Source organism: Ciconia boyciana, chromosome 7 (genome assembly GCF_034638445.1).
Source record: "Ciconia boyciana chromosome 7, ASM3463844v1, whole genome shotgun sequence".
Lineage (NCBI taxonomy): Eukaryota > Metazoa > Chordata > Aves > Ciconiiformes > Ciconiidae > Ciconia > Ciconia boyciana.
The window spans coordinates 33,889,132-33,915,262 of record NC_132940.1 but is presented as its reverse complement, the minus strand read 5'-3'; the positions used below and the strand labels follow the sequence as shown (position 1 = coordinate 33,915,262).

The 26,131-nt window shown below is 37.4% G+C and overlaps 1 protein-coding gene across 3 annotated transcripts in view; it reads right to left on the bottom strand.

The window, feature by feature from the left end:
- SWT1 (SWT1 RNA endoribonuclease homolog) overlaps nt 1–26,018 on the bottom strand; it is a 42,097-nt gene extending 16,079 nt beyond the window's left edge. The window contains exons 1-16 of one of the 3 annotated variants that reach the window (XM_072867757.1): nt 25,834–26,015; nt 24,880–24,954; nt 21,250–21,308; nt 18,921–19,671; nt 17,496–17,561; nt 17,314–17,370; nt 16,552–16,681; nt 16,309–16,410; nt 14,548–14,736; nt 13,875–13,968; nt 11,129–11,265; nt 10,147–10,298; nt 8,724–8,862; nt 7,482–7,627; nt 5,881–6,089; nt 4,066–4,194 (exon numbers count right to left, since the gene is read on the bottom strand). In XM_072867757.1, the coding sequence (XP_072723858.1) occupies nt 4,066–4,194; nt 5,881–6,089; nt 7,482–7,627; nt 8,724–8,862; nt 10,147–10,298; nt 11,129–11,265; nt 13,875–13,968; nt 14,548–14,736; nt 16,309–16,410; nt 16,552–16,681; nt 17,314–17,370; nt 17,496–17,561; nt 18,921–19,671; nt 21,250–21,308; nt 24,880–24,945 (2,426 nt within the window). In that variant the 5' untranslated portion in view covers nt 24,946–24,954; nt 25,834–26,015. Of the gene's footprint in view, nt 1–4,065; nt 4,195–5,880; nt 6,090–7,481; nt 7,628–8,723; nt 8,863–10,146; nt 10,299–11,128; nt 11,266–13,874; nt 13,969–14,547; nt 14,737–16,308; nt 16,411–16,551; nt 16,682–17,313; nt 17,371–17,495; nt 17,562–18,920; nt 19,672–21,249; nt 21,309–24,764; nt 24,955–25,833 lie in introns of those variants that run through there. The other 2 variants (XM_072867758.1, XM_072867759.1) reach the window with 2 other exon arrangements.
- Nucleotides 26,019–26,131: the final 113 nt, after the last annotated feature.

The following is a 26,131-nucleotide window of genomic DNA, read 5'->3' as shown; positions in this document are numbered from 1 at the left end:
TATCTAAAAGTAAGTTGGGCAGGAAAGATGCAGACTTGTAAAATTCCCTAGGGGTGCATATAAGCCTTTGAATCAGAAGTTATATTCAGCCGAAGGAAAACATTGGCTAAGTAAACCCCTACGGATACATTTAAACGCTGCTGCTGAAGCCTTTGAAAGGGTAAGAAAGCTACCTGCATTCAATATTCCAATCAGTATGTTAATGGGAAGATCTAACAGCAACAAGACACAAAATATGTTTCAGATGACTGATCGTGAAAACCTACAAGTACTTCCAATTTTCTGCTGGTATTGGTACACACATTAATTTTAACAAGTTAAAAGAGAAACACATCCCGCATGCATGAAGTGGAGAGAAGTTATGATGTAACTTAAGTATAGAGCCAAATATATCTCAAGTATATATACCCTCCAGCAGCAATACCTTGCAAGGCATTCTGCACCTCTTAGAACAAGATCTGTAAGAGTTAGTTAGCTGTAGTAAGTACTTAAACCTCTCTTCTCTCTGAAGATGAAGGGCCCAAATATCTTCCAGCAGAATCAGTGGAAGAATTTCTACAACTGATAAAAGATTTGGCACAAACTTGAAAACCCTGAGTTGCAGAAATACTTCTGTTGCCTCAAAGAGCTACTTGAAAACCGATAAATTATTTTAAAGATTTTTGAAGATAATTATTTTAACTTATTTTAAAGATTTAATTTAAGAGATCTTACATTAGGTCTCCTAGTTAACTGGTTCTGAATAATACCCAACCCAAATAATACACAACACAAATACAAGTGTAAACCATCACTGAAAACAGTCAGAAATATTATTCACTCCAAAAGTATTTAAAAACATGTCATGGTTTTACAGTTTGACTTGAAGTATAAATGTCAGGGGTTTAATAATCTTTGTTCATTGGTAGTCAATGTAATATGCATCAACACATATAATACCCTCTCCTGTCAAAAGTGGAAAATAGGTCTTTCATGCTCACTTTTCAAGTGAGTAAATCTCAAGAACACACCAATACAACAATGGCTGCAAGGATCAGCTATATTTGATGAGACAACTAACACATACTTGTTTAAATACATTCCTGCTGCCAAAAGAAGCAGGTAGGTTACCAACAGTTGCTAACCATACTAGTTATTGTCTTAGTTTTAGAGCTGAAGTACTGTAAAACATATATGGCATGCAGTACTTTGCACTATAAATACCATTCCGCTACCAATGTTGTTAGAGGAAGAAGCAAAGATGGAATTAAAAATCTGTATGGTACGACAAAGTTACAAAAATAGGGTAAGATGCAAAAAGCTGTTAATAAGACCTCTTCCATGAAACAGCTTCCCCTCGCCCCTCCTTTTTAATATCTACACTTTTCATATACATGTTCTGGTCACCAAGTCTACATAGCTGTAGTAGTGCCACTAGTAGTGCCAGTAGTGTAGTATTTTCTTTATGAGGAAGGGTATCATTATACACATTTACCTCAAGAAGTGTGATTGTGCTTTTCTAATTGTTTTTAACAATCTGAAAATCTGAACTTATATTGCAGTTGAACTTTCAATATAACTTATTTGTAAAACCTCCAAACTTTCACAAGACAGGTTTTCTCTCTTCTTTGTTCTGGACAGCAAGGAGTAGAAGGTAACACAGAAAACACTTGTATTTTATCACTAAAAGCTGTATTGCCTCCAAATATCAAGCTAGAACTTTTTCACTACTTTTTCTCCAGATGTCTCCTTTTCTGCAATCACACCATTAGATTAACTATAAGTTACCAAAAGGAATGGAATTTTTTCAAAAATCAAGAAAAATAAATATACTCTAAGTTCAGTTTTAGAAAGGCTGAGCGATCTAGGCAAAATGAGCCTCTCTATTGCTTTTGAAAGCTTCAGACTTTTTGTTTTAGTACTCTGTAATATATATAAACCTATAATGATTCATAAATATGGCTTCTGACTCTTTGGAAAACCGACTCAGAAGTCTCAAACTAACTTAAATACCTACGCTCCAGACTAAAACAGAAGATTACGTGTTAGTCTCTCTGAATTTCTTGCCCCACGATGCCCCCTACTGCAAATCTGCAGAAGAAACCCAGAGCAGGCATTTCCAAATGCAACCTTGCAAGGAAATTACTCCACTCCGAGAATCATCCTGGATGCATAAATAACATATTTCAGTTTAACGGTAGAAAAGAAAATTTTAAAAAGTATGAAAGGAATTTTTAAAGCCATTTTATAAACGTTATTGAGTGTCATGGTAATCATGTGGAACAGAAAACAGCCTTTCCATTTCAAATAAAGTAAAATAACAGAATACTGTCTATCTTAGCTCCAGATATTCTAATGACTCTAATCAAGAAAGTACATCTTTTGTAAAACAGATTTCCCTCATAAAATGTTAGACCTTTTTATTTTTACAGAGCTCTCCCATAACAGGAAATACGGGAGATAAGTAGCTTTCACTAAAGGAAATAAAAAATGTCTTTTGTTATAGCCATGCGAAGTTTTAATGAAACACCTCTGTAACACAGAAGTAATGACCTTGAAGCACCATATTCCCCATAAATCTCGTCCACCACGTATATAAACTGGTACCACAGAATTTCTTGCAAGAACTTTAGGACTGGAATGAAAAGAACCAAGTTTAGCAGTAACCTGCTTTATTAAAACAATTTCTTTAGAGAAAAAACTGACATTGCCACTACTAAAATCTAATCTCAGTTGGGAGTACTAAACCAAATAATCAGCAATGAAAATGAATCAATTACCACCAAGCTATTCTAGCTCACATTTCTACCCATATTTTTCTGTTTCTACTTTCATAATGTTTAGACTTAATCAATCACAAACCAGTTCCTACAAACACTCTTTAAAGTAAATGGGAAACTGAGGAACTCCACAATCATAAGAGTGACAATGTAAAGCATTCTTCTGTAGCTGGTCCTGCTGGTGAATAAACTTCACTGCTATAAAAAAAAGGACTAAGTTAAGACACACACTGTGTGTCCAAAGAAGGGCAATGAAGCTGGTAAAGGATCTAGAGCATTAGTCTTATGAGGAGCAGCTGAGGGAACTGGGGTTGTTTAGCCTGGAGAAAAGGAGGCTCAGGAGAGACCTTATTGCTCTCTACAACTCCCTGAAAGGAGGGTGTAGAGAGGTGGGGGTCGGTCTCTTCTCCCAGGTAACAAGTGAAAGGACGAGACAAAATGGCCTCAAGTTGTGCCAGGGAGGTTTAGACTGGTTATTAGGAAATTTTACTTCACTGAAAGGGTTACCAAGCATTGGAACAGGCTGCCCAGGGAAGTGGTTGAGTCACCATCGCTGGAAGTATTTAAAAGATGTTTGGATGAGGTGCTTAGGGACATGGTGTAGCGGTGGTCTTGGTAGTGTTAGGTTTACGGTTGGACTCGATGATCTTAAAGGTCTTTTCCAACCTATACGATTCTGTGATTCTGTGACTACACAGGAGATACCTTATTCTTTCCGAAGCTTCATTTTTATTCTTCTGCACTCTTTAAAAAAGAAGGAAGGCAGAGGGAATATTATCCTTCCTAAACTGAGAGTCCAGCTGATTGATTCTCATTGTTACTGCTGCAATATAGGCTTTGACTCATGAAGAATACTCTAGAATTGGTAACAGTGAAGTCCCAAAACTTTATGTCCTTCACTATATTGGAAATTTGCCCCAATCCCAGTGGGCCTCGCATTTGAAAAACAAATGTTCTGAATTATTCAAAGTTCTTGCCATCAGAGCTAATGTATTAGTTAATCATGTCATAGCTCCAGTTACACTCTGAGCAGAGGTGAGTGGCTCATCATCAAATCCTGGAAAACAAGTCCCAGGTCATAAAAGAGAAAATTCACTACAAGAGATCTGAATGTCTGCAACAGTTTCTTATTCTTTTGCTACCAAGAAATGGTTCTAGGTAGCCTTGATACCAAGATTTTTACTGAAAATCATCTAACTAAGCACACACAATAAACTGTAGTATGGCATCAAAAGATTTCAGTGACTTTTATGACTTCAAGCGACTGTTACTATTACTAGCTTTTATGACTAGCTTAAATGCTTACCTACTAATTCCTTCACGGATATCATTCACAGCTGCCAACAGTTTCTGCAGCCCTAAAAAAGCTTCTTCAAACAAAGACTTTGCAGTCAAAGGTAGTGTGTTGGGGTCCAACTTCTGGAAAATTTCAATACTAATATTAAAAAGAAAGAAAGAGAGACATTGAAAAACAATTAATAAAAATCCTCAAAATTCAGAGAAACCCCATATCTATTGTGTGCATTGTATTTTGCCTATTAAAAAAAAAAAGGTCAAATGTAAATCTATACTAAAACCATGTTATCTAAAATAGTCTTAGAATAAATAGTAGAAAGACCATGCCCTACAATTGTATTTCTCTGTTTAAAATTTTCCTTGGGGACTGTATTCTGTAACAGTACTTTACCTTTGAGTTAAATAGATTTATCATTAAACTTCACTTGAGAATGAAATAGTCCCTTCATGCACGACCTGAGCAAGCCTCTCTTAGAAGAGAACTGTTAGGTTAAAGAAGCAAAGTAAAGTGCTTTCCATCAATTTTCCAAGCAGCTTCATTCTCCAGATTTATTGGAATGGGCTTGACACCGTCCCTGCAATGGTTGTGCTGGGCCACTGAGCTGCAGTGCACTCATGAAGAATTATCCCCACAGGTGCGAGATAAGTCGTATTTTCTTGACATGAGCAAGAAGAGTGTGAAGTGACCTTTGACTCTAAAATTTTATCCTCTTTTCACAGCATGGTCCTTAACAGATGGCAAGAGCCAACAGTTCAGTTGCATTTTCATTATGAAGTGGTACACTTGAAAGAGTTTTTCCTTGATGCCTATATGAAACCTTCAAATTCATGATTACTATCCCAGTAAGATAACTGCTAAGTAAGAGACTGTTCTCTGGCACAGATGCTCAGCTGACCTGAACACAACAGCAAGCCACCTCCTAACCAGCCTCAATTCAGATTAATTTGCACTGGTGTAAGCCCAGAGGACTTACACTGGTGCAGCTCTATAGTACATTCAAATGCTAGTGTGGAAACGGCATTGGGAGAGTTCTTATCACTGTTTATTAGGTGAGTCCTTAACAGACCACCAAAAATAGAGTTCCTTTGTGCTTGACATAATCTGAAATCTTTTCAAAGGAGGGACACTGAGTTAAGAATACAAAAAGAAAACACAGTATCTATTCAGATTTTGTGATAGCATCCAAAGATGGCACCTCAGTGATCTTCAAGCAGATTTTTCAAAAATAACCAAAATATTAACAATGGTAAAACATCTAGATGGAGAGGGGGTTAATTTCATGCAATTTTGAGTTTAGATGAGAAAGGAAATTCATCATTACATTCTGCATTTGTATTTTATAGAGTGAAAGATTTTGCTTACCAAGAAAACTTACCATATTTCAAATTGATTGAAGTTTTAAAAAAAAGTAAACAATTTTGCATAGGCTAGTATATCTCCACAGGATTTGGAAGGAAAATAACCACAAGAAAACTTAGAGCTTGAATGCCTCTTTTTTTATGAATAAAGATGAGATTTCCATGGATGTCTCACATTTGTGGCTCTTACAGCGTTTTCAACACCATTCTCTAAGGCAATTTATTTCAGCCACTGTCCAGAAAAAGAGCAGAAGACTAGACAGATCCCTGACTGCATCCACATAACAATTTGTATGCTCCTAACTTCTTTGGGTGACAGGTTATGTGACTTTTTTTGTCAATTTTGATTAATTACTAATAGCTTCTTCTCTAAAATAGGAGGAAAAAAAAGCAATTTCTGAACTGTGTTTGTTTGAAAATTATGTAAGGTTATGCAGAAGCTCTGAATTTCTTTAGCATACCGTACCTGTACAAGTTTATTGTATTCCACACACCTTCAAGGACTGACCAGATTTGCTGGTGCCTGTTTTCTTGAGCTACCTGGAAACTTGGATGTAACCTTTTTTCTTCACAGTTTTGAAGATTTGGTGTCATTGCTTCCATTTTTTCACATACAGCATTTTCTGAAAGAACCATGATGTCTTCTGATAAATCCTGCTCACTGTCTGACCTCACCTTATAAAACAGTTTAGCAAACAAATAATGAGTGTATTTGGTTCCTAACTTAAGAAAACTTGAACACTTCTACTTTTTTTTTTTAAGCAATGCTCAAAAAAGCAAGGCAGACCTCTTCTAGTCATAACCATCTTTATTATAGTCTCTGCATCTAAAGCATCTCTCAGTCTTTCACCAAGTCTTTCTTCTGTATGTATATATTGGTATTTCTACAGATAGGAAACAGAAGCAAAGGGAAACCCTGTGCCAAAGCTTCCCAGGCGCAGTAAGCTGGTATAAACAAGAACTGCTTCTTACTCTTATTCCCTATCCCACGACTGATGGCACATTTTTCCTCCGTAACAGCACAAAGTATTCATCTACTCATTTGGTAAACTGGTTCAGAAAATTTGTCTGGGTTGAACTGAAACTGATCTGGCACAACCTACTCTGTATAAGGGCAGTTCTTTGTGAAGTCAAACACCTGTCAGGACAAGGACAGCAGGAAACAAGTTTTCAGACAGAAAGCCTGCTTCTTATGGTAGCACCGTTCACAGAACTGCAGACTAATGGCTGACTGCAATGCACACAGAAGTTACAGCACAGTAGACAATCAAGACTCCCCAGATCATCCTTCTTCTCCTTGACCACCTTCTTCTTCCTTTCTCCTTCAGCTTTCTCCAAAACTGAAAAGAACTTTTTACAGATATTCTGACCTGTATTCTTTCCCATATATAGAAATACTTAAAGTCACTCATGCTTATTATACCATTCTTTATGCCATTACATATGGAGCTAACAGTAACCACAAACCAAGACACTGAAATTTCTTCCACAGCAACTCAGAGATGAGCTGGAAGTAAAGACATACTTCTCAGAACACAAAAGGTATCAGGACACCCCCCATTAACTATCACAAAGCACATGATACGAGCGAGTCCTTTCTTCATGTGTAGTGCCAGAGCTACAAGACAATGAAAGCTGAAATAACACACCTAGCAATAGTAGTATTGGATCAATGTCACTAGTAGAAACAACAATTTTAATTTTAATCTTAATCTTTAAGGCCCTTTTCCATCAGCTACAAATACAATAGAAAAAGAAGATATTTTTCCTGAAAGCAGCTAAATAATGTTTTTCAGTCACCCTCCCAATACTAACACATTTATATTGGGGGGAGAGGCGGGGGGGGAGGGAAGTCTACAAAGCATATACATAAAGGCAGATATTTGCTATCTCAAAATAAAAGTTACATTTGGGGTCTATTAATTTTGAAAACACTCTAGCAACAACATTTCCTGCAATAATTTGTTAATTATGGGAATAATTTAGAAATCTAAGCCAGGTTTGTAATATGAACATGGAGTAACTTCAAGAAGGTGTTAGGGGAACAAATACTAAAGCTCCCCTTACCTCTGTAAGTGTTTGGTATAGCTTATTCACTTCAGCATAAGCCTGGGGAAGTACACCATTATAGTCCGACCTTGAACTGAAAGCATGGAGTAATTTTTTGGATTCTTGGAGCAAGATACCCGTTGTTGAGGAGTCAACTGTTTTACCTGATATTTAGACAGTAATATGGGAAATAGAAAAAAAAAAAAGCATTAGATGTTAGGAGTTATCAATCTTAGGCGGCAAATTTAATATTCAAATATCTGTATTAACTGAAGCACATAAAAAGCCTTGAAAATGGTTCAGAAGCATTAGATAAAACAGTTTCCAGAGAAATGTGTGTGAGGTTACGATTTCTCCCTTCTTAATCAAGTCTTCCAAATTTATCCCAGGATCTGGCAAGAGGATCAACTGGCATATCTAAAATAATTCTGCAGAACAGCAATATCCCAAAAGAGGTATATCTGTTAAAATCAAATTCTTAAAGACATCTTTAAATAAATGAAAGGAATTTGTTTTTTTGTTGTTGTTGGCTTTTTTTGAAAACAAACCTCCCTGCCCTACTTAATCTATCACATTAAGTAGTCTTTACTCCTCCATATTTTATTTGGCAAATGCAGATCATTTGGCCACACATAACATGGTGGCAAAGGAGGGAGAGAGATTATTTGTTTTTTAAAAAGAGTTCAGAGACTTTGGTGACCATTAATATATATATTCACTAAAATGTTCTTCCCCTGATTTTTGCAGGTACAGAGAGATGTGTGAAATAAATTCTTGCATGCCTGATAGTGTCCATACATTTGCTTTTACTGTCTTTGTATAAAAAGTAGAACAAAGCCAGCAGAATACTGAATTACAAAATGAAAAAAAAAAAATTTTTTTTCAGAAATAATTTTCGTGATTTTTGCAGGTGATATTTAGACCATCTGGGACCAGAGCCTGGATGGACTTGATCTTGGCACAAGCTTTCTTTTTTTTCTTTCTTTTTTTTTCTTTAATGTAATTCATAGCTCATCAATTTCACTTCAATTCTAGCTTTAAGGCTACAAAAACAGTGTTTGGATTTTGTCACCCATCCAGGGAATAAATTGTGGATCAATACAAAAGTAGGTAAGACTGTCCAAGGTATCCATCTGAATAATCTTAAATTGAAAAAAACCAGAATATGTGCCTTTTCAAAGTATCTACTTCTGTAACTACTAAAACCAGTACAGTGAGGTTTTTTACAAGTTTGCAATTAACATTCTCAGAGATTCTTACCTGTACAAAGGTGTTTATAGAGACATTCAATGGTTGAAAGTAAACTCCTTGGCACAACATAACCAAAAACAGCCATCCAGTGTTTTTTATAACACTTCAGCAAGTTTGCTAATGTCCATGGTGGCTTCAGATACAGTATCTGAAAGATAGTATGTTATAAATTCAAAGGCTGCTTTTCATATAGACATATTCCTATAATTTCACAACTGCTCTATTCTTCAATAATGTTATGATTTGTTCTTGCTGAAGTAGAATTTCAATGATTCCTCAGAAATAAGGCTGTATTCAGATTTAACAAGTTTATCTGTTAAAAAAGATTTGATTCAATAGCATCATGGTTAAACACAGATGCTCACGTAGAAGTGTTCAGTGTACAATAATGACCTTTCAACATTTTCATGATTTTTGGTTCCCCTTTTCTCAAACATTCCAAATAGTCTCAAGTTATCTCAAAGTGATTTAATGTGTTACTTGTGTACAAAAGCCAGAACGACAGTAAATAGGCCTTTGATTTTCTGGTATTGTGAAAAAGTAAACATACTTTTCCTAGCTGTGACTATATATACAGGAAGTAATATATGCATATTGCAATAAAATTGAAATTTATTACTTCCAAGTGAAACCAGAGTTTGAAAAGATGTTAACGGAAACCAACTAAGTTAATCAGAAGTGCCTAAAAGCTTAACAGCTAATCAAAGCTCTATCTTGTGGAACAACAGTCATCCCATGCAAATGATTTTTTTTTTTGAAAGCCACAGAGGCTTATCTGCAATAAATGTAAACTTCTAACTAACCCCTACCAGCTACAAAATAGAATCTAAAACAAAGCATGGATAATTTGAAAGCGCCTTGTACATGAGTATTTATTTTCAGTTAACAATACTTTTGAATGAGTGAGTGTTTGGAGGTTCTCGTTAACACTCTTGGAATTCTGTATGTGCATTGTAACCAATTTAGCTGTGAACAATTTTGTCCACATGGTATCTAAAAACACATGTTCTGATGGGGAAGAACTGCCTGCAACAACAGTGCCTCAATATTATACAAAACAGGATGGAATAATTTATTGAAGGACATATTTACAATGCAGTGATTTAACCATACTAGTAAAGCCGAAACAGAAATTTAATACAACTAATAAACAGAGTTCTGAAAATTCACACTGAACAGCCAGCATCTCTATTACTGTATTATTAAAAGACTATTAAAATACTGCAGAGTCATTACTGGTCAAATAGAATAATCTTGTTATAAAATGAAATAGTAAAACTGAACACTGAACTGTTCACTGTCAGTGAACTGTAATGTTAGTGAACTAGATGACTTAGTTGTTTGGCTTAGCACAGGTAGTATCATTAAAATATCAAGGACATTTAAACCTCTTAATACTTGAAACATCAAGCAAGATGACATAAGAAACCACCTCCATCCATAGGTTTCCAAATGCAATTTTCATTTCAGTCTCCAAAATACAAGATAAAGCTTCTCCTAAGTTCTTTTCAAGGTCTGGAAGTATATTTGGGAATCGCGCAGTAAGATTAGCATCACCTCTTTTTGTTTTCTCGAATTCTGTATCTGTCAAACCAATGATAATAAAAGGTACTTATTGCAACTGTTTCTGTATCTAATTTATGTTGATGGTACACAAATAACTTGTTCCTATAAAGACAGACTGCACTTTATATTTATGTTATAAAGCAGATGGGCTACATCTAATTAGGTTTCAAGTATTTCTAGTTATACCCACTTGTACTGTGGGTATTTTTAATTACAAGCTACTAACCAAGAAGATTAATTTCCCCAGAGCATTATTCATTTGTGATCTTACTCCACATTTCTTTTTTCCTTAAATAACTTAGATTATATGTAGCCAGTGGGGTTATCAGCAAGTATAAGAAGATCACTTCTTAATACTGTAAACTGTATTTGTATCTTTGGAAAAATGAACAGGCAATTCAAGAATCAATTTCTACTGTTTGGCATGCAGGTAAAGGTATTAGCATAAAATGTAAGGAGTGATCTTAGTGTACCGAATTTTACAGCTAAGAATAGGACCCAAACTGGCTCAAGTGGAATAACCTCTTTTCAGTCCTAAAAAGTTCAGGAAACATTTTGAATTACTATAAACATAGGAAATTCGTGCTCTGTTTTTTCTATAAAACAAAAATACATCATATTTGAATTTCCTAGAACTCTAAGAGACAGATGTTTTAATAAAGGTCTCAAACTTTCAGAAAACCATTTACTTTTGAAAATAAAAGATCTGCCTCAAACAAAAAGCATTCCTAAGGATTCAAAGTATATGAAAACTCAAGCTATAGTTGAAACTATTCTCCCTCTCCTACACTGGTGATTACATGTCTCAAAAACCAGCATATATGTATGTGCACATTAAACAAACTTACCACATTTTGACTGTTGCAGCTCAAGACATTTCTGGGGCCTGTTTACATTCAGATTCTGTAGAGCAGCAACCAAATCAGCTTTGCAGAATGCTTTGACCTCACTCACAATGGCTTTATTACATAAATTTTTATCATCCCTAGGAGAAGAGAATTAATTGTTGACATAAACCTGACATTATTACGTCACAAGTAATAAAAGCAACACACTGAAAAAACTGCCTTCGGTAAGTTTATTTTGTGAGCTTCATTATATATGAAGTTGTCTTTCTCAAGCAATTAGAAACAGTTCAAAAAATTAAACCAGAAAATTAACTAAAGCAGCTATTCTGAAAAAAATAGAAACACGCTGAAAAATGTTTCAGGCTCTAGGTTTGCTTTAAGAAAAAAACAGCTATAAATACTACAGCAATGATGCCTAGTTGCTGTGATCTTAGAATGCAAACAAGGCAATGATTCTAAGACAGAAATATCTTATTTGATTGCTACAATAAATCCTCATTTTCGACACCCTTTTTTACTGTTCTACTGGCCAAATCATTGTCCCAAATGCTGCCCTGAGGTATACACTGCTCCAGCAGAACTACTGTTAAGATGCAGTACAAAGTTGGATCCTAGTACTTTCTCAAAAATTTCGATTGCTTATAATGATAAAGGATAAAGGGATTTTCAGATGAAAAGCACTTCTGAAGTCACCTCCTGGTCTTTACTCAGAGAAATCTTAAGTCTTTATCAACAGCCCTGCCAATACTGTGATTGAAATTGTATTTTCAGCAGCAACCCAATCCACACACATCACCTTACACAAAACAACTGATACCTAGGGTCTTAACCCCACTTACTGAAACTATGCAGGTTTTAGCAAAGACCAAAGCAAGCTGTTTACAGTACCTGTCAAGGAATATTAGCCCTTCAAAAACTAGCTTCATGTGATTTGTATCAAATTGAGAATCAATACTCAAAAGTCAACTGTTATCCTCACAGAACAAGAGTAGAGGCAAATCTGCCTCCATCTTTTCTCTTTCTAAGAGTAATCTTCAATGTCCATCACTCTCCCCAAACCAGAGGCAAATTTATCTCCATCTTCGCTCTTTCTAAGATTAACCCTTGTCAATGTTTATCACTGTCCCCAACCAGGTGGGCAGAAACAAAGTATCTAACTGGATCTCAATCATTAATACAATTTTTTTTTTTTTTAATTTTGTAACTCCAATATTTTTTAATGAGAAATCAGAATAAGCTCTGAGAAAGCTATGCTTTAAAAAGTTTTTAGATTGAGCACTGAATAAGCTTAATTCTACTTCAGGCCTCAAGCACATGAAGGTGATTACATCCACAGTCTTTGTGTTTTATTGTATCATCATAGAATACCAAGTTGGAAGGGACCTCAGGGATCATCTGGTCCAACCTTTCTTGGCAAAAGCACAGTCTAGACAAGATGGCCCAGCACCCTGTCCAGCCCAATCTTAAAAAGTGTCCCATGTTGGGGAATCCACCACTTCCCTGGGGAGGTTATTCCAATGGCTGATGGTTTTCATTGTGAAAATTGTCCTCTTGTGTTCAATCAGAATCTCCCCAGGAGTAACTTGTACCCATTACCCGTTGTCTTTTCCATGTGACTCCTTGTAAACAGGGAGTCTCCATCTTCTTTGTAGCCACCCTTTAAATACTGGAACATGGTGATAAGGTCTTCCCTAAGCCTTCTTTTCTCAAGGCTGAACAAACCCAGTTCTCTCAGCCTTTCCTCATATGGCAGGCTTCCCAGTCCTTTGATCATCTTTGTGGCCCTTCTCTGGTCCCTCTCCAGCCTGTCCACATCTTTTTTGTACAGCGAGGACCAAAACTGAACACAGTATTCCAGGTGTGGCCTGATAAGCACTGAGTAGAGTGGGATAATGATGTCTTTATCTCTGCTGGGGATGCCCTTGTTGATGCAACCCAGCATGCTGTTGGCTTTCTTTGCTGCAGCAGCACACTGTTCACTCATATACAGCTTGTGGTCCATCAGGACCCCCAGGTCCCTTTCCACAGAGCTGCTCCCCAGCTGGGTAGATCCCAGCCTGTGCTGCACTCCTGGATTGTTTTCCCAGGTGCAAGACCTTACATTTGTCTTTACTGAACTTCATAAGGTTCTTGTTAGCCCACTCTTCCAGCCTATTCACGTCTTCCTGCAGGGTGGCTCTCCCTTCTGAAGTGTCTGCTTCCCCACTCAGTTTGGTATCATCGGCAAAATTCATCAGGGTATGCTTGATCCCATCATCCAGATCACTTAAAGATACTAAACAGCGTTGGGCCCAACATCGATCCCTGGGGGACCCCACTTGTGACAAGTTGCCAGTTTGAAAAGGAGCTATTTACCACCACCCTCTGGGTGCAGCCTCTCAGCCAGTTCCCCACCCAACGCACAGACCACTTGTCTAGACTGTAACATCAGTTTCTCTAGGAGGAGGCTGTGAGAAAGAAACGGTATCAAAAGCCTTGGAGTAATCCAGGTAGACAATGTCCACCACTCACCCCACATCAACTGAGCAGGTTACTTTGTTGTAGAAAGTGATCAGGTTTGTCAAGCATGATTTGCCGTTCTACTTCTACTTTCTCCTTCTACTCTAGCTTTTAAGAGGGTGATTGCTCCTCAAAAAGCTTATTTCAGAAGCAGCTCTTCACTTTTAAGATACGATCTGAAAATGCTGTATTTGGCATGAGACTACCTTACACTTCATAAGAGACCTAAAAACACAGAGGAACTCACGTGCAGAGTATGACAACAGCTTGAGGAAAGAGGTTCTGATACTGCAGACAACATTGTAAAACACGATCGTCATTGTTCTCATCACTCAGGCCATCTGCGAATTTAGTTAAGACAGTGCTGACATGTTCAGAAGTAACTCAATTCAATAAGAAATACTTCAGTGTAGTCATGGTACTGTTTTTAAATGTAATACTCCCCAAACAAGGACAGAGAAGTGTATACTAAGCACAAGTCTGAGCTTTGAATTCTTAGGTACTATTCCACTCAAAAACGCTATGGTTTTGCCAGAAAACGTCAAGTGAGCCACATGTAAATTTGAGTATGTTAGATTTTGTGATGATCGAGGCAAAAGCACACAACATATCCTTAGTTCATAGGTAAAAGTAGTAACTAGATGAATTTTCATTAAGTAATAGCCCACTTACCAACCGATGCAGCTGAAAGTGAGAAACAATTGATAAAACAATAGTGAACAAAGCACTAATCTGAATAAGGTATTTGCATACTATGCAAATACGGATATGCTCCGAAGGCTGCTGTAAGCTATTAGCTAATTTTAATTAGCAAACTGCAGAGTGAAGACTGTATTAAACTCAAAACTTAGTGCTAAGGTTCACATTAGGTGAACTGCAAGGATTAATTACCCAAAACAAATTGATTGCACATATATTACATATTTTTTGAGAAGCAAGCTGCATGGATTGTCCCCACAATTTTGAATCTTGGTTTTTGAGACACATGTAGATGAACTGGACTGCAGGAATAGCTTTGTCCCGAACATGCTGCAACATTTTCCCCTTCTTCAAGTTGTCCAACTCTTGTAGAACGACCCAAGGAATTATTAATGCAAGTCTGCCAACCCCTGGAAGGGAAAAAAACAAAAACAAAACAAAAAACCAAAGACATTTTGAAAAGCCACGCAAACTACTACAGTTAACTTTGAATTCAAACATCGTATTTATGTAAGCTCACACATATCTTTTTTGCCAGTAGTTTTCATATTCCATGCTCAAGAGTATCCAGCATTAAAAAATGAACAACTGAAAAAGGACAAGCTCCCTCCTTCTAACCTAACCTCAAACTGGCACTACATTGGTCACATGTAAAAATTACAATATTAGGCAAACAAAAAGAATAAACAATTTTAATGAACAGAATACTTTGACAACAGAGTGTAGTGAGTTGTAAAATACATTTGCAGCAATTAACATCCTATCACACACTCACTGTAAGATGTTAAAGCAAGGTAGGTGACAGCAGCTGAAAGAACAGGCTGAAAATACCTGAATGACCACAACAGTCACTGTGCAAAAACAATCATCAAATATAAGGAGCAATGGTTTGTGCTAACTACCAACCAGCATCCCTGAGCAAGGAACAGGAAGTATGGATATTGGACCATGGTTTTATTTGTATTTAATTATGGTTTGAACTTTAAAACTATTATATATGAAATACATGGTAAATCAGAAATTTAATGACTGTTCTGTTGGTCCACCCACAACAAATACTTCAACTGTTTTCTTTCCCATTCACATTATAAGAATACAATTTTGAAAAAATACATTAATATCCACCTGCTTTGTAATAGATAGGTCAGGAATCAGCAACCTTCTGAACCTTTTGCATAATGGGTCTGGTGCAGGACCAGAAATTGGAAGCTGCAATATCCTAAAAAACACATCCCACTGTACACAATGCAACACCATTCCTAATATGGGAAAGAGAAATACAGTCTGACACACTTTTGAAAATTACTCAGGCCCTTATTAAAGTTATTTTCCAGGTGGCCAAAATAAGTGTATTCATTAGCTGAAAGCATCAAAGCTCCCTAAGCATTCTGATAGATTCCAAATATGTCTACCAACAACTGACACGCACAATCCTAATCCTGCTAACATTAAATCACTAAAAGCTTCACAAGATATTAAAGCCAAACATTAAAGCCAGAGTCTACAATCTGAATTCCTGAGAAATTGCTCACACATCTCATGAATTTTGTGACCTTTACCAGGACAGAAATAAAGCACTGACGGACTGCTTATCAGATTTTAAATGTTTTTAGATTTCTAGAAAAAAAAATTTCTAAAAAGAGAGTAGAAAACATCATTACCACTAGTAATGGATAAAATGCTTAAAAGTATGTTCTTACAATAGGTAAGACTTCATGCACATTCCTGGGAATGTTGACCATGATTCTCTGTATGTACGTAGGTATAAGTATAGCAGGTTCCACTTTCATAGCTGAATTTTCCTTAAGAGACAGCCTATTTGGGTTCATAGAATCAGCCTCTTAAGTGTGAGCCTCCTGCTTCTATATGAAACCTGCTGCCTTTTTAAGGAGCCCAGTTTTGTTTTTCTTCACGTAGCCTGAAGTTCTTACAACATCTGTTTTTTCTTAAAATGTCTTATTGATCACCATGTATTCACATACCTGGTATATCCTCAGATTTCAGGGATCTGACAAACTCAAGGTGACTAATCATTATATTTGTGTCAATCACCACTAATATGTTCAGACCAGAAGTAAAAGCCTCTGGGGGAAAAAAAGAGAAAAAAAAAACAAACAAAAACAACAGTTGTGAAAAAATCAGTTGTATACTCTCTACTCAGACCACTAACCGACTGTAACAGCTAGCTGCAAGTAGATACCAAAGAACATCAAATCATGACATACCAGCAGAAATATTTAAATCCTGTTCTGGAAGATCTATTTCCATACTTGTAAGTTCTCCACAAGTTTGTACTACAGACAGTGCCATCCTCTTTTGAACACGAGCAACGTGCAAATCTTCAACTATCTGCATCTACAATGAAAAAAATTTGCACGTATGAAATCAATTGTAAGCAATCACTTATGAACTGTTCATGAAAAAGATACTTTTGCATTAAAGGTGTCGTGTTAAAACTGACTAAAAATTAAGCATGAAAAATTTTAAGTTGGTACAGCAAATGTAAAGCCATGACAACCTTCTGCACATCCTCCACTGTAAGAAGTCCACAAAAGACGTCCAAAATATGGCCTAGAAGGAAGATTTGTTTATGACCTTTCTACCTGGTACCCAAAAAACTTTGTTCCATTTTTTGCTACATAGACTGCAAATTTCCTGACAGGTGTTTCTTAAAAAAATATGTCTCCTTTCCAACTTGAAACTTAAGAGGATGGAAAATGAGATAGCTAGAGTATGTAAGCAACTACGAAGACCCCCTACGTTGCAGAGAACAACAGAAAGGCAATCTATCTCAGAAAGTTCCTCATTAGGAGTACTTTAGCAAGTTTGTTTACTATTTGAAAAAAACGCTCCACATTTTTCTAAGTGCTGATCATAAGCCAACAATGCAAAATACTAGGAAAGGTCAGGGAACTGTCCACCTACATAACCTCGATGACATAAGTTTTTAATACAACTTAGAAGTGTTAAATTAAAGCATTACTAACCTCTTGATCTGTTTCTAGATTCTGGCTGTCTTGAAGGGGTGGAAAGACTTCAAAACTCTGTGGGAAGAATTTAAAAAAACATACCAATAACACAAAATATCAAGGAAGACTGAGGAACAAGTGATCCCATGTCAAGAGTTTCAGAATATAGCTCTTTAGTGTTAAACAAGTACATCACTAACCTTTTGGACAGACTTTATATCCTCACCTTCTTGGTAGGAGTCAGACGTGCACGGGACCTCAAAATTCTAGAAACAAGTAGGAAGGGAAGTAGAACACATATAGTCTTTTAGAGTGCTTTTTAGATAACACTGAATATTCCCAAGTGAATTGAATAGGTAACATAAAACATTTTTTATATCCATGATGAAGCATCTACAGTATCATTTCAAAAGGGCTTAGAATGATAGCTTTCTTTTAAAATAAATAAAGTGGTTTACACAGTAAGCCCATTTTTCCAGTCTCTTGTGGGTTTGTGACTACGTGTTCTTGCTCTGGGCTTCCCAGTACAAGACAGACATGAATTTAATGGAGCGAACTGAGCAAAGGGTCACTAAGATGATTAAAGGACTGGGGCATGTCATACAAGAGGCTGAAAGGGCTGGGACTGTTTGGCCTGGAAAAAAGGGGAATCTTATCAACATTTATAAATGTCTAACGGTAGGGTGTAAAGAAGATGGAACCAGACTCTTAACAGTGCCCAGTGCCAGGACAAGAGGCAACAGGCACACACTGAAACACAGCAAATTCCATCTGAACGTAGAAAAACCCCACTTTTTTACAGTGAAGGTGCTTGAACAGGCTGCCCAGAGAGGTTGTGGAGTCTCCATCCTCAGAGATATACAAAACCTGACTGGACATAGTCCCGGGCAACCTGCTCTAGCTGACCCTACTTGAGCAAGGGGGCTGATCTAGATGATCTCCAGAGGTGCCTTCCAACCTCAATGATTCCATGATTCTGTATGTAATTACTATTTTTGTATACACACAAAATGATTGCGCTACTGTAACATGAATTGAAATCATGTTGCTAGGCATGTTAACGAGAACAATAACAAAAAAGTAACCACGCTCAAGATAAAGTTGAGGTGCAAAGCCTAACAGAAGCTAGAACTTAAAAACAAACCGATCACAGCCAAACGTGAAGTTGTGCAGGAAACGTACAAATTTAGTCCTAGATCTACAGCAAGTTCTCCTGGCATCCCTTTGTCAGCAATGAGCACCTGTTTGGCAGGCAAGTGTTCATTGCTTTAGTTTATTCATTCAAAAAATTATACAACCATGTCAGGTCAAAAAAAATTCTGTTGACTTATACCTAAATTGAAGTATTCCACACCTCCAGCAGCAAAGTAAAGCTATGAAAGCATATGTGCAGACACAGTCCTAATATGCAAGACCTTTTTTATTCTAATTTGTTTAACCATTTAGCAGAGCAGAAAAACATTTTAACATGGTTTACACTGGGATCAGAAAAATCCATCTAGTTAGCTATGAAATCCTGGTCAAAATCTGTAAGAAGACAGTCTGCTTATATAAAAACTGCCTGCCATTCAGAAACTAGCCTGAAACATCTACCTGAATAATAGAAAGAATTGGGTTCTCATTACCTGCTTAAAACATAATGCTGTGGCTTCAAAGTCCCTTTCTTCAGTCCCTGAATTACCAGTAGCTTTATCAGAATCAGCATCCTGTTTTTTCCGTTTACAGGAGTCCCATCGTTGTGGTGTTTCAGTTGAATAGTGTGATGGTGTATATTTATTCACAAGCCATTTTTTCTTAGAAAACTCCTTATATTCTTCTTCATACTCTTCTTCCCAAGTCCTAGACAATGTATTTGGCTTCTTAGTGAAAGGCGTATCATCATGCACAGTCCCTGTAGAGGTGTCAGATGGCTTTTTTGGAATTCTGACATCTTCACTCAATTTTTTTGATCCAGCTGCCTTTTTATGTAGTACATGTGAATCATACGCAGATGACTTAAATTTTTCCAACGTAGTTTGTTTTGCTTTTAACTTTAGTTTGCAGAGTTCAACTTTCTCTGCCTTTTTCTTCAGTACCTTGTCCCTCTGAACTGCAAAGCTATGCCAGACTCTTTTTCCTTCTGTTCCATCAAAACCACTTTTGTTATAACTTTCCCTGCTAGTAGTCACATCAGGAGTGCGTGTGCTTTTTCCATGTTTAATTTCTTTGGCTTTAAATTGGATAACTATTCTCTTTTGCTTTTCAGTTTGGATTAAAGAATTGTCTGTGGTTTTGCTTCTATTCGGAAATTTTCCTTGGGATCTTCCATCAGCGCTGTGAGAAATATTAGAACTTTGGTCTTGCTTCTTCTCTTGCCCATCTTTCTCTACTTTGAATCTATAGAAACATTACAAAAAAAGTAATCTAGCTCAGTTAATGTAAAAGAAAAAAAAAAAAGCCTGCACTTGATTTAGGCAGTTACAGCTAAGTATTTATGAGTACCAGTTTGGTCTGTTCTTAAATATGAACTTGCAGCAACATCTGTCCTTTAAAATAGTTTGATACAGCATTTTTAGTATTTATGTTTTTCATAGCTGTAAAGCTATTTTAGCTTACAAAATTCAAAAAAAGCTTTTTGTGCATTCACTATCTATTGATTTGAGAGATGCCCTACAAAGTCTAGTTTCATCTTATCACACAGATAAGTTTTAATAGCAGTTTAATGATATACAAGGTGTGTCACCCTAAAATTCAAGTGTGCAGCAGTTCAGCTCGGCCACACAGTGCCAAACACCATGCAGCTTTCAAACAGGGAAGGATAAACAGACTGGAGAACTTGGAAAAGGAATGATTGATGGGAATATGTAACAATCTACAGAAATCATGAAGGATATGAAAACTGAATAGAAAACTTTTTTTATACGAGCAGAGAAAATACTCAATAAATTTATCACACACTAGGTTTAAAATAGCCAAAGAAAGTTTCTATCCTACTCTACAATAGTGTTGTCAAAAATGTTGGGGAGGTAAGGCCATTTGACAAACTCACGTAGTACAGGTAACTTAAATGCACTGATTGGCAACCAACTTCTGACTCAGGAGACCCCTAACTGGTTCTCTGAAGCTGGAAGGGTGTACAACAGGAAAAATCATTTCATATTTGTCTTGTTTCACATATTCCTTCCTATGCAAGCCCTATTGGCCACTGTCAGGGATAGGGTACTGGACTGGACAGAGTTTTGGCATGAACATAGTTACTGTTTCATGGTTATACCATACTGTCCTAACAAACAGTGCTTAACAGCATGTATACATGCAGCTAAATACCCTGTGACTTACAACTCCAGTCTAACAGAGAAACTGGAACAAGATTTCACCATAATTAAGAAACAATCCAAAGCTTTTCCATCTCAGGATTCATGACAACATTCTCACTTTATATGAAGTAGTTTTCAAACGCTGTTTACATTTGCTACACTCAAGGTGAAAGATTGCTTTCTTTGCCTTGGAATCACTTACTTCAAGCATCAGGAAGAAATCAATGATTTCAGGACTACAGGAATCTATTAAAGGTACTACGTTCACTACAGAACTATCCTCCAGACTTTACTGGAGCCTTTTTTTGCTAACAAAATGTGTAATATGCAATACAGACCAACAAGGTAGTGCTCAAGACAAAAAAAAAATCTTTTTAATGACAGCAGTGTTGGAAGGATATAATTCTGATCTTATTTGAAGTGTAGTACCATATGTTAGAGTTAAAAAAAAAATCTGAACCCTGCCTTCTCAACTATCTCAAACTGCCTGGCTGAGACAGAATCCACTCATTAATGCGATGCCAACACTTCATCAGTTAAAATACCATATTTTATTTGGTGAACAAGTCAAACAAAATTCTTAAGTTTAGTATTAAAAAAAAGTCTGTGACTGTTTTATTTTTAAGCAGTTCCATTTAATGACAGAGCAAGAATTTACCTCTGAAATTCTGTCTCTCCTTTCATAGTATGGTTATGAGATCTTGTGTCTTCAGAGTTCTGAAAGAAGGAAAAAATCCAAGGGCTTAGAGGAAACTGCAGTTAAAAAAACCTTCGTAAGATGGAACAACCTATTATTTCACACTGGATTCACTATGATTTTGAGTAAGTTTGAAAAAGCCACATACCTTGCTATAATTTAGTATTTAGATTTTGTTGTATTTAAGAACAACACAAGGGGAAAAATTGAATGTGGCACAGAGTCCTGGGTTATAAATAGAGAAAGCTCAACTAAACAAACATATTTAGCATTCATGTGTTTCATATACTCTACAAGTATATCAGTATGTAAAATATACATTTTTGTACATTTATAAAAATTCTTAGGGAAAAGAAAGTTACCTGAAGACTGCTTCTAACTACAGAGGAAGTATCCTCTATCCAAACAGAGGATATTTCTATGGGAAGTTTTTGTGCAGAAAAGATGTGTTATTAATTCTTACCAGATTTACTAATTAGGTAGAACAGTGTGAAACTGCAGTTACATAGGCCTGGTTAAGAGTAAAGATTGAACAGTCCTTGTTTAGAAAGCAGTTATATCACTGCTTGGCCTATCTATATTGGAAGCTGCATCGCATTCATGTTGCAGAATAACTGGAAGGCGACTTTGATCAGGTCACAACAGAATGCAGTTTATTATTGCAGCTATGGGAGAGAACAGAGAGCAGCAAAATGACAGACTGCTGATATGAACTCTGCCTGGCATGACAGTTAATTTTTATATACCTTTGGGTTATGTGACTCAGTTTTTCCAGAACTACAGCAGGGTGTAGGAAATTTCAACAGAGAATGGTAACATATGGATTACTTCAGATAAGGAAGCTCCAGGCAGTACATCCTTTTACACATAATTCACTCCTTCAATAATTGGGTCTTGCTGGCTCAGTGAGGCCATTAGGTCACTGCTGCAGAGATTCTCCTCACTAGAGAGGCCTGCAAAGGCCTATCAGGCCTTAGCTATTTTACTTCCACATTAGAAAGCACTTCATTAAAAAAATAAAAGGTTTGCAGAAACTAGTGGAGTCCTAATTAATTAAGGAAATTTTGAGAACTTCTGCCTGTGGTTGGTTCTGGAGTTGTAACAGCAGCAAAACCAATGAAATCGTAACTCAGGAGACTGTTAAAGGCTGCTGCCACTGAGAATCGTATCGATGCAACTTGCTGCAGAACCTGTTCAACTCACATGATTATAGTCAAATAGGAGTCAAAGTGTTTCATTGATTTATTAACAACTCAATTAACTGGCAATCAGTGAACTACCCACTCAGGATCAATAATAGCAATACAACAGAAAAAACTATAATAATAGACAATTACAAAATGGTATCAGATCAGATGACTTGGTACCAGGAAGTTTAAAATCTCACACACCTACATGATACACTTTGGCACACACACTCATGCTGTTGAAGACGTGGGCGCTCCAGTCACATGTGCAGCTGTACCACTTCCTACAATCTGCTAACACACACACTGGTAAGAAAGGCCTCCCACGAGGTCACGTACACACACTCAAGGTGGGGGACCCTAGGGGATGCCTCTCCTGTACTGTCACTCCACCAGCTGGAATGCAGGCTACTGACAGTGTCCAGCAGTAAAGGTGCTCCCTTGGGGTAAGCAGAGGTTGTGATGCTGGTGGGACAACCTCTGGCAGTATCAAGCCCAGTCTGACTGCTGCTCAGTTACCACTTTCTCTCTTCAAGGCCCGTTCCCCTAGAACCACGAGTTTTCATGATGTTTTTAAAATTTTTCAACCTAGCTCCTTCTTTTCTCAAAAGTCTCTTGATAATGCCCTGATTTTCACTTAATTTGGTCATCCTAAGCAAACTTTCTTACTATTACTTTCCTCTTAGCATTATCAGTTTGGGGTAAATGTCCTCTTGGAGCAGACTGGTTTAGGTGTTCTGTTTACAATCCCATGGCTATCATATCACCTGGTGTTATCCAGGCCATGTTACCAAGAGGCAGCTGTTCCGACTCCTCCAGACAGCTCTGTGTAAAGCTGTTGTGATTTATACTGTGACAAATGTCCTTTCACTCATACTTATGGAATTATATGCCAAACCGCTAAAAGCTAACAGGCATAAAGTTTTCTGTAATCTGTGGTCATGCTTACACCACACAAAAAAAAACCACAAAGCCCCTACACAATCATGCCTAAATATGATTCTACTTAAATAGCTTATTCTCACCTATAAGAGCAGAAGATACCTCTTATCCATACTGTGATCACACTGAAGAAACAACTTGCTACTATTCAGAGGTTTCCTTACCTTTTTACTATTATTAGTTTGGGTTCTCACTGTTGCTTGCACTGGTATGTCTGCATGTAGCAATATTTAATGCTGCATATAGCAATATTTGTACACCAATAGTGTAAAGCAAATTAGATTTACATTATTTAAAACATTTACATTATATAAAAAATTTACATTATATAAAAAGCAAATGTAAAGCAAAGTTGTATAGCAATAATGTCTGCATATAGCAATATTAAATACTGTCTAAAACAGATTGAGGTCATGCAACAGTTAAAATTCTGTATTCTTCAAACTGGTATAGGCATTAGCAATGGCAATACAGCTATAGTACAAGGTTTTAAGCCAAGTTTTTACCCTTTGTATTACAGAAGTAAAAACAAACCTTAGAATAAGTTAATGTTAAAAGACAAATTGAATAACAATAAGGAATTCAGGGGGGAAAAAAATAGCTACAAATATTTGGCTTTGAACTACATTTTATACAAGAGCAAAAGGCTTCTAACATGTATAACTCAGTTTATAAGGCCATAGTATCACGCTCATTTATAAACACTTCCAAACATTTTTTGAAACATTTATGATAAGACAGTTAAAAGCTCTGTTATTTCATATATACTTTACAAAAGCCAAGGGAAAAAAAACTAGCAAACTTAAGTGTGGATTTATTAAACTACTGATTTATTGGATATGTATTATACTACTGGCAGGAAATAATTTCCAGAAGAGGATACAAACAATAAAAAAGAATGGGAAACTACATACAAGCATGACCAGAAAGAATATCACCCCTGTAGCGCCTGCCTTTTACAAGCGATTCAATGAAAGCTTACTCACTAGATACAAATATGTACCAGAGTACACTAAGAATTTTGGTCACTGATTTATGTCTCCGTGGTTAAAAGGAAATATTTGAGAGTTGCTTGCTAAAATGCTGTGAAGTACAATTTGAGATTAATCAAAACATTAAGATATATGATCCAAGATAAAGAAGAATCCAGGAAAAGAGTAGTGATTTTGGTAACAGTTTTAAGCTCAATCTTCCTCAACCAGGAAGCTATACTAAAATAAAAAAATCTCTTATTTTCTGATACCCACACTACTCATAGCCTCTGGAGAAAAACATAAGCTAGTTATCTGGCTAGAACTTGCAGTTATCTGACCAATTCGACCCTCCTGCTGTTCTTAATGACCCCACCTTTAAATCTGATTAATCCTTCTGTCACAAGATGGCTAAACAATTCATGCTCTTCTCTTGAATGTAGGGGTCTGAATTAAAACCATGATAATAGTAATAATACAGCTGTTCCTACTTTGTCATCCCGGCCATCCAAACAGTCTTCCTTTCCAGTTAATTTCTTCAATTTCTTTTTAGACATCTTCAAGTCCTAAGAAAATTAGTGTTGCTATTATTATTTATTTCAAGTTTTTATTTCCAGCTGGTATAAAAAATAAATTTTAACGGCATAGAGAAAAAATACTCTAATACTCTTCTTTTGTTGTCTCATTACAGAACCACAGCAGATTTCAACAGGGTTACTTACTCACATCTCACTACTAAGAGAACTTCACAGAAAAAAGGATGGCAATTACTTTACCATCTACTCCAGAGACACATATTTTGTACCAGCAAACATACCAGACTAATAGATACAAACATCCTTTAACATTTAGTCATGCAACCGTCAAGTTTTAAAGCAGTTCCAACTATATAACTCTCGCCTAGGCCCTCCTACCCTTCCCCTAAGGTGGAGGTAATATCGTGACATCTCGCAACAGCTACACCACCCTCTACACGAACTAGTCCTGCAAGCCTGCCGCGAACAAGAAGAGGTTTAAGAAGGCTGTAAGAAAGCTTCACCAGAAGCTCCCAAAGCTCTAGAGATGAATTTCCAGAGTACAGGTCAACTACCTAAACAGATAAGCCACAGAAATAGCTCAGCCATAAAGCAGGGAAGACTAAGTAAACACACGGCTCTAAGACAGCCTTCAACATGGGCAGGTTGAAGTGACTGCAGGAAGAGCTGCTGTTCCGCCACGAGCAAAGGGGGAGCAGCCTCCTTCCCCCAACCCCACGCGTGAAGAAAAAGCAAATACAGGGTGAGCCTCCGGGGCCCTTCAGAGCACATGCCGGCCGGCCGGCCGGCCTCCCCCACCCGGCAATGCCAGCACACCCCCACCCCCTTCCTCTCCGCTCCCTTCCCCTCCTTCGCCTCCCCAGCAGCACAGGGACGGCCCCGCCTCGCAGCCAGCCAGCTCAGACGCACCCTCCCGTCGAAGCCAAGGGGGGCAGCAGCTCCGCGCCCCCGACCCCGTCCCGCCGAGCGGCCTCAGGAGGACGGTCCTGGCGGAGGGACCTCAAGGGTACCCCGAGCGCGGCCCCGCTCTCGGGCGGGGGACTTCCCTATCAGGCACAGCCCACCGCGCTGCTCGCCTGCTGGAGCTGCCCCGGCCCCTCCCCGCCGCGGGGCGCGCTGGGCAAGGCCCAGGCCCCCGGGAGCTGGAGTCCTGCCGGTGAGGCAGCCCTCGCCCCGAGGCGCTCTGGGAAATGTAGGCGGTGTAGGC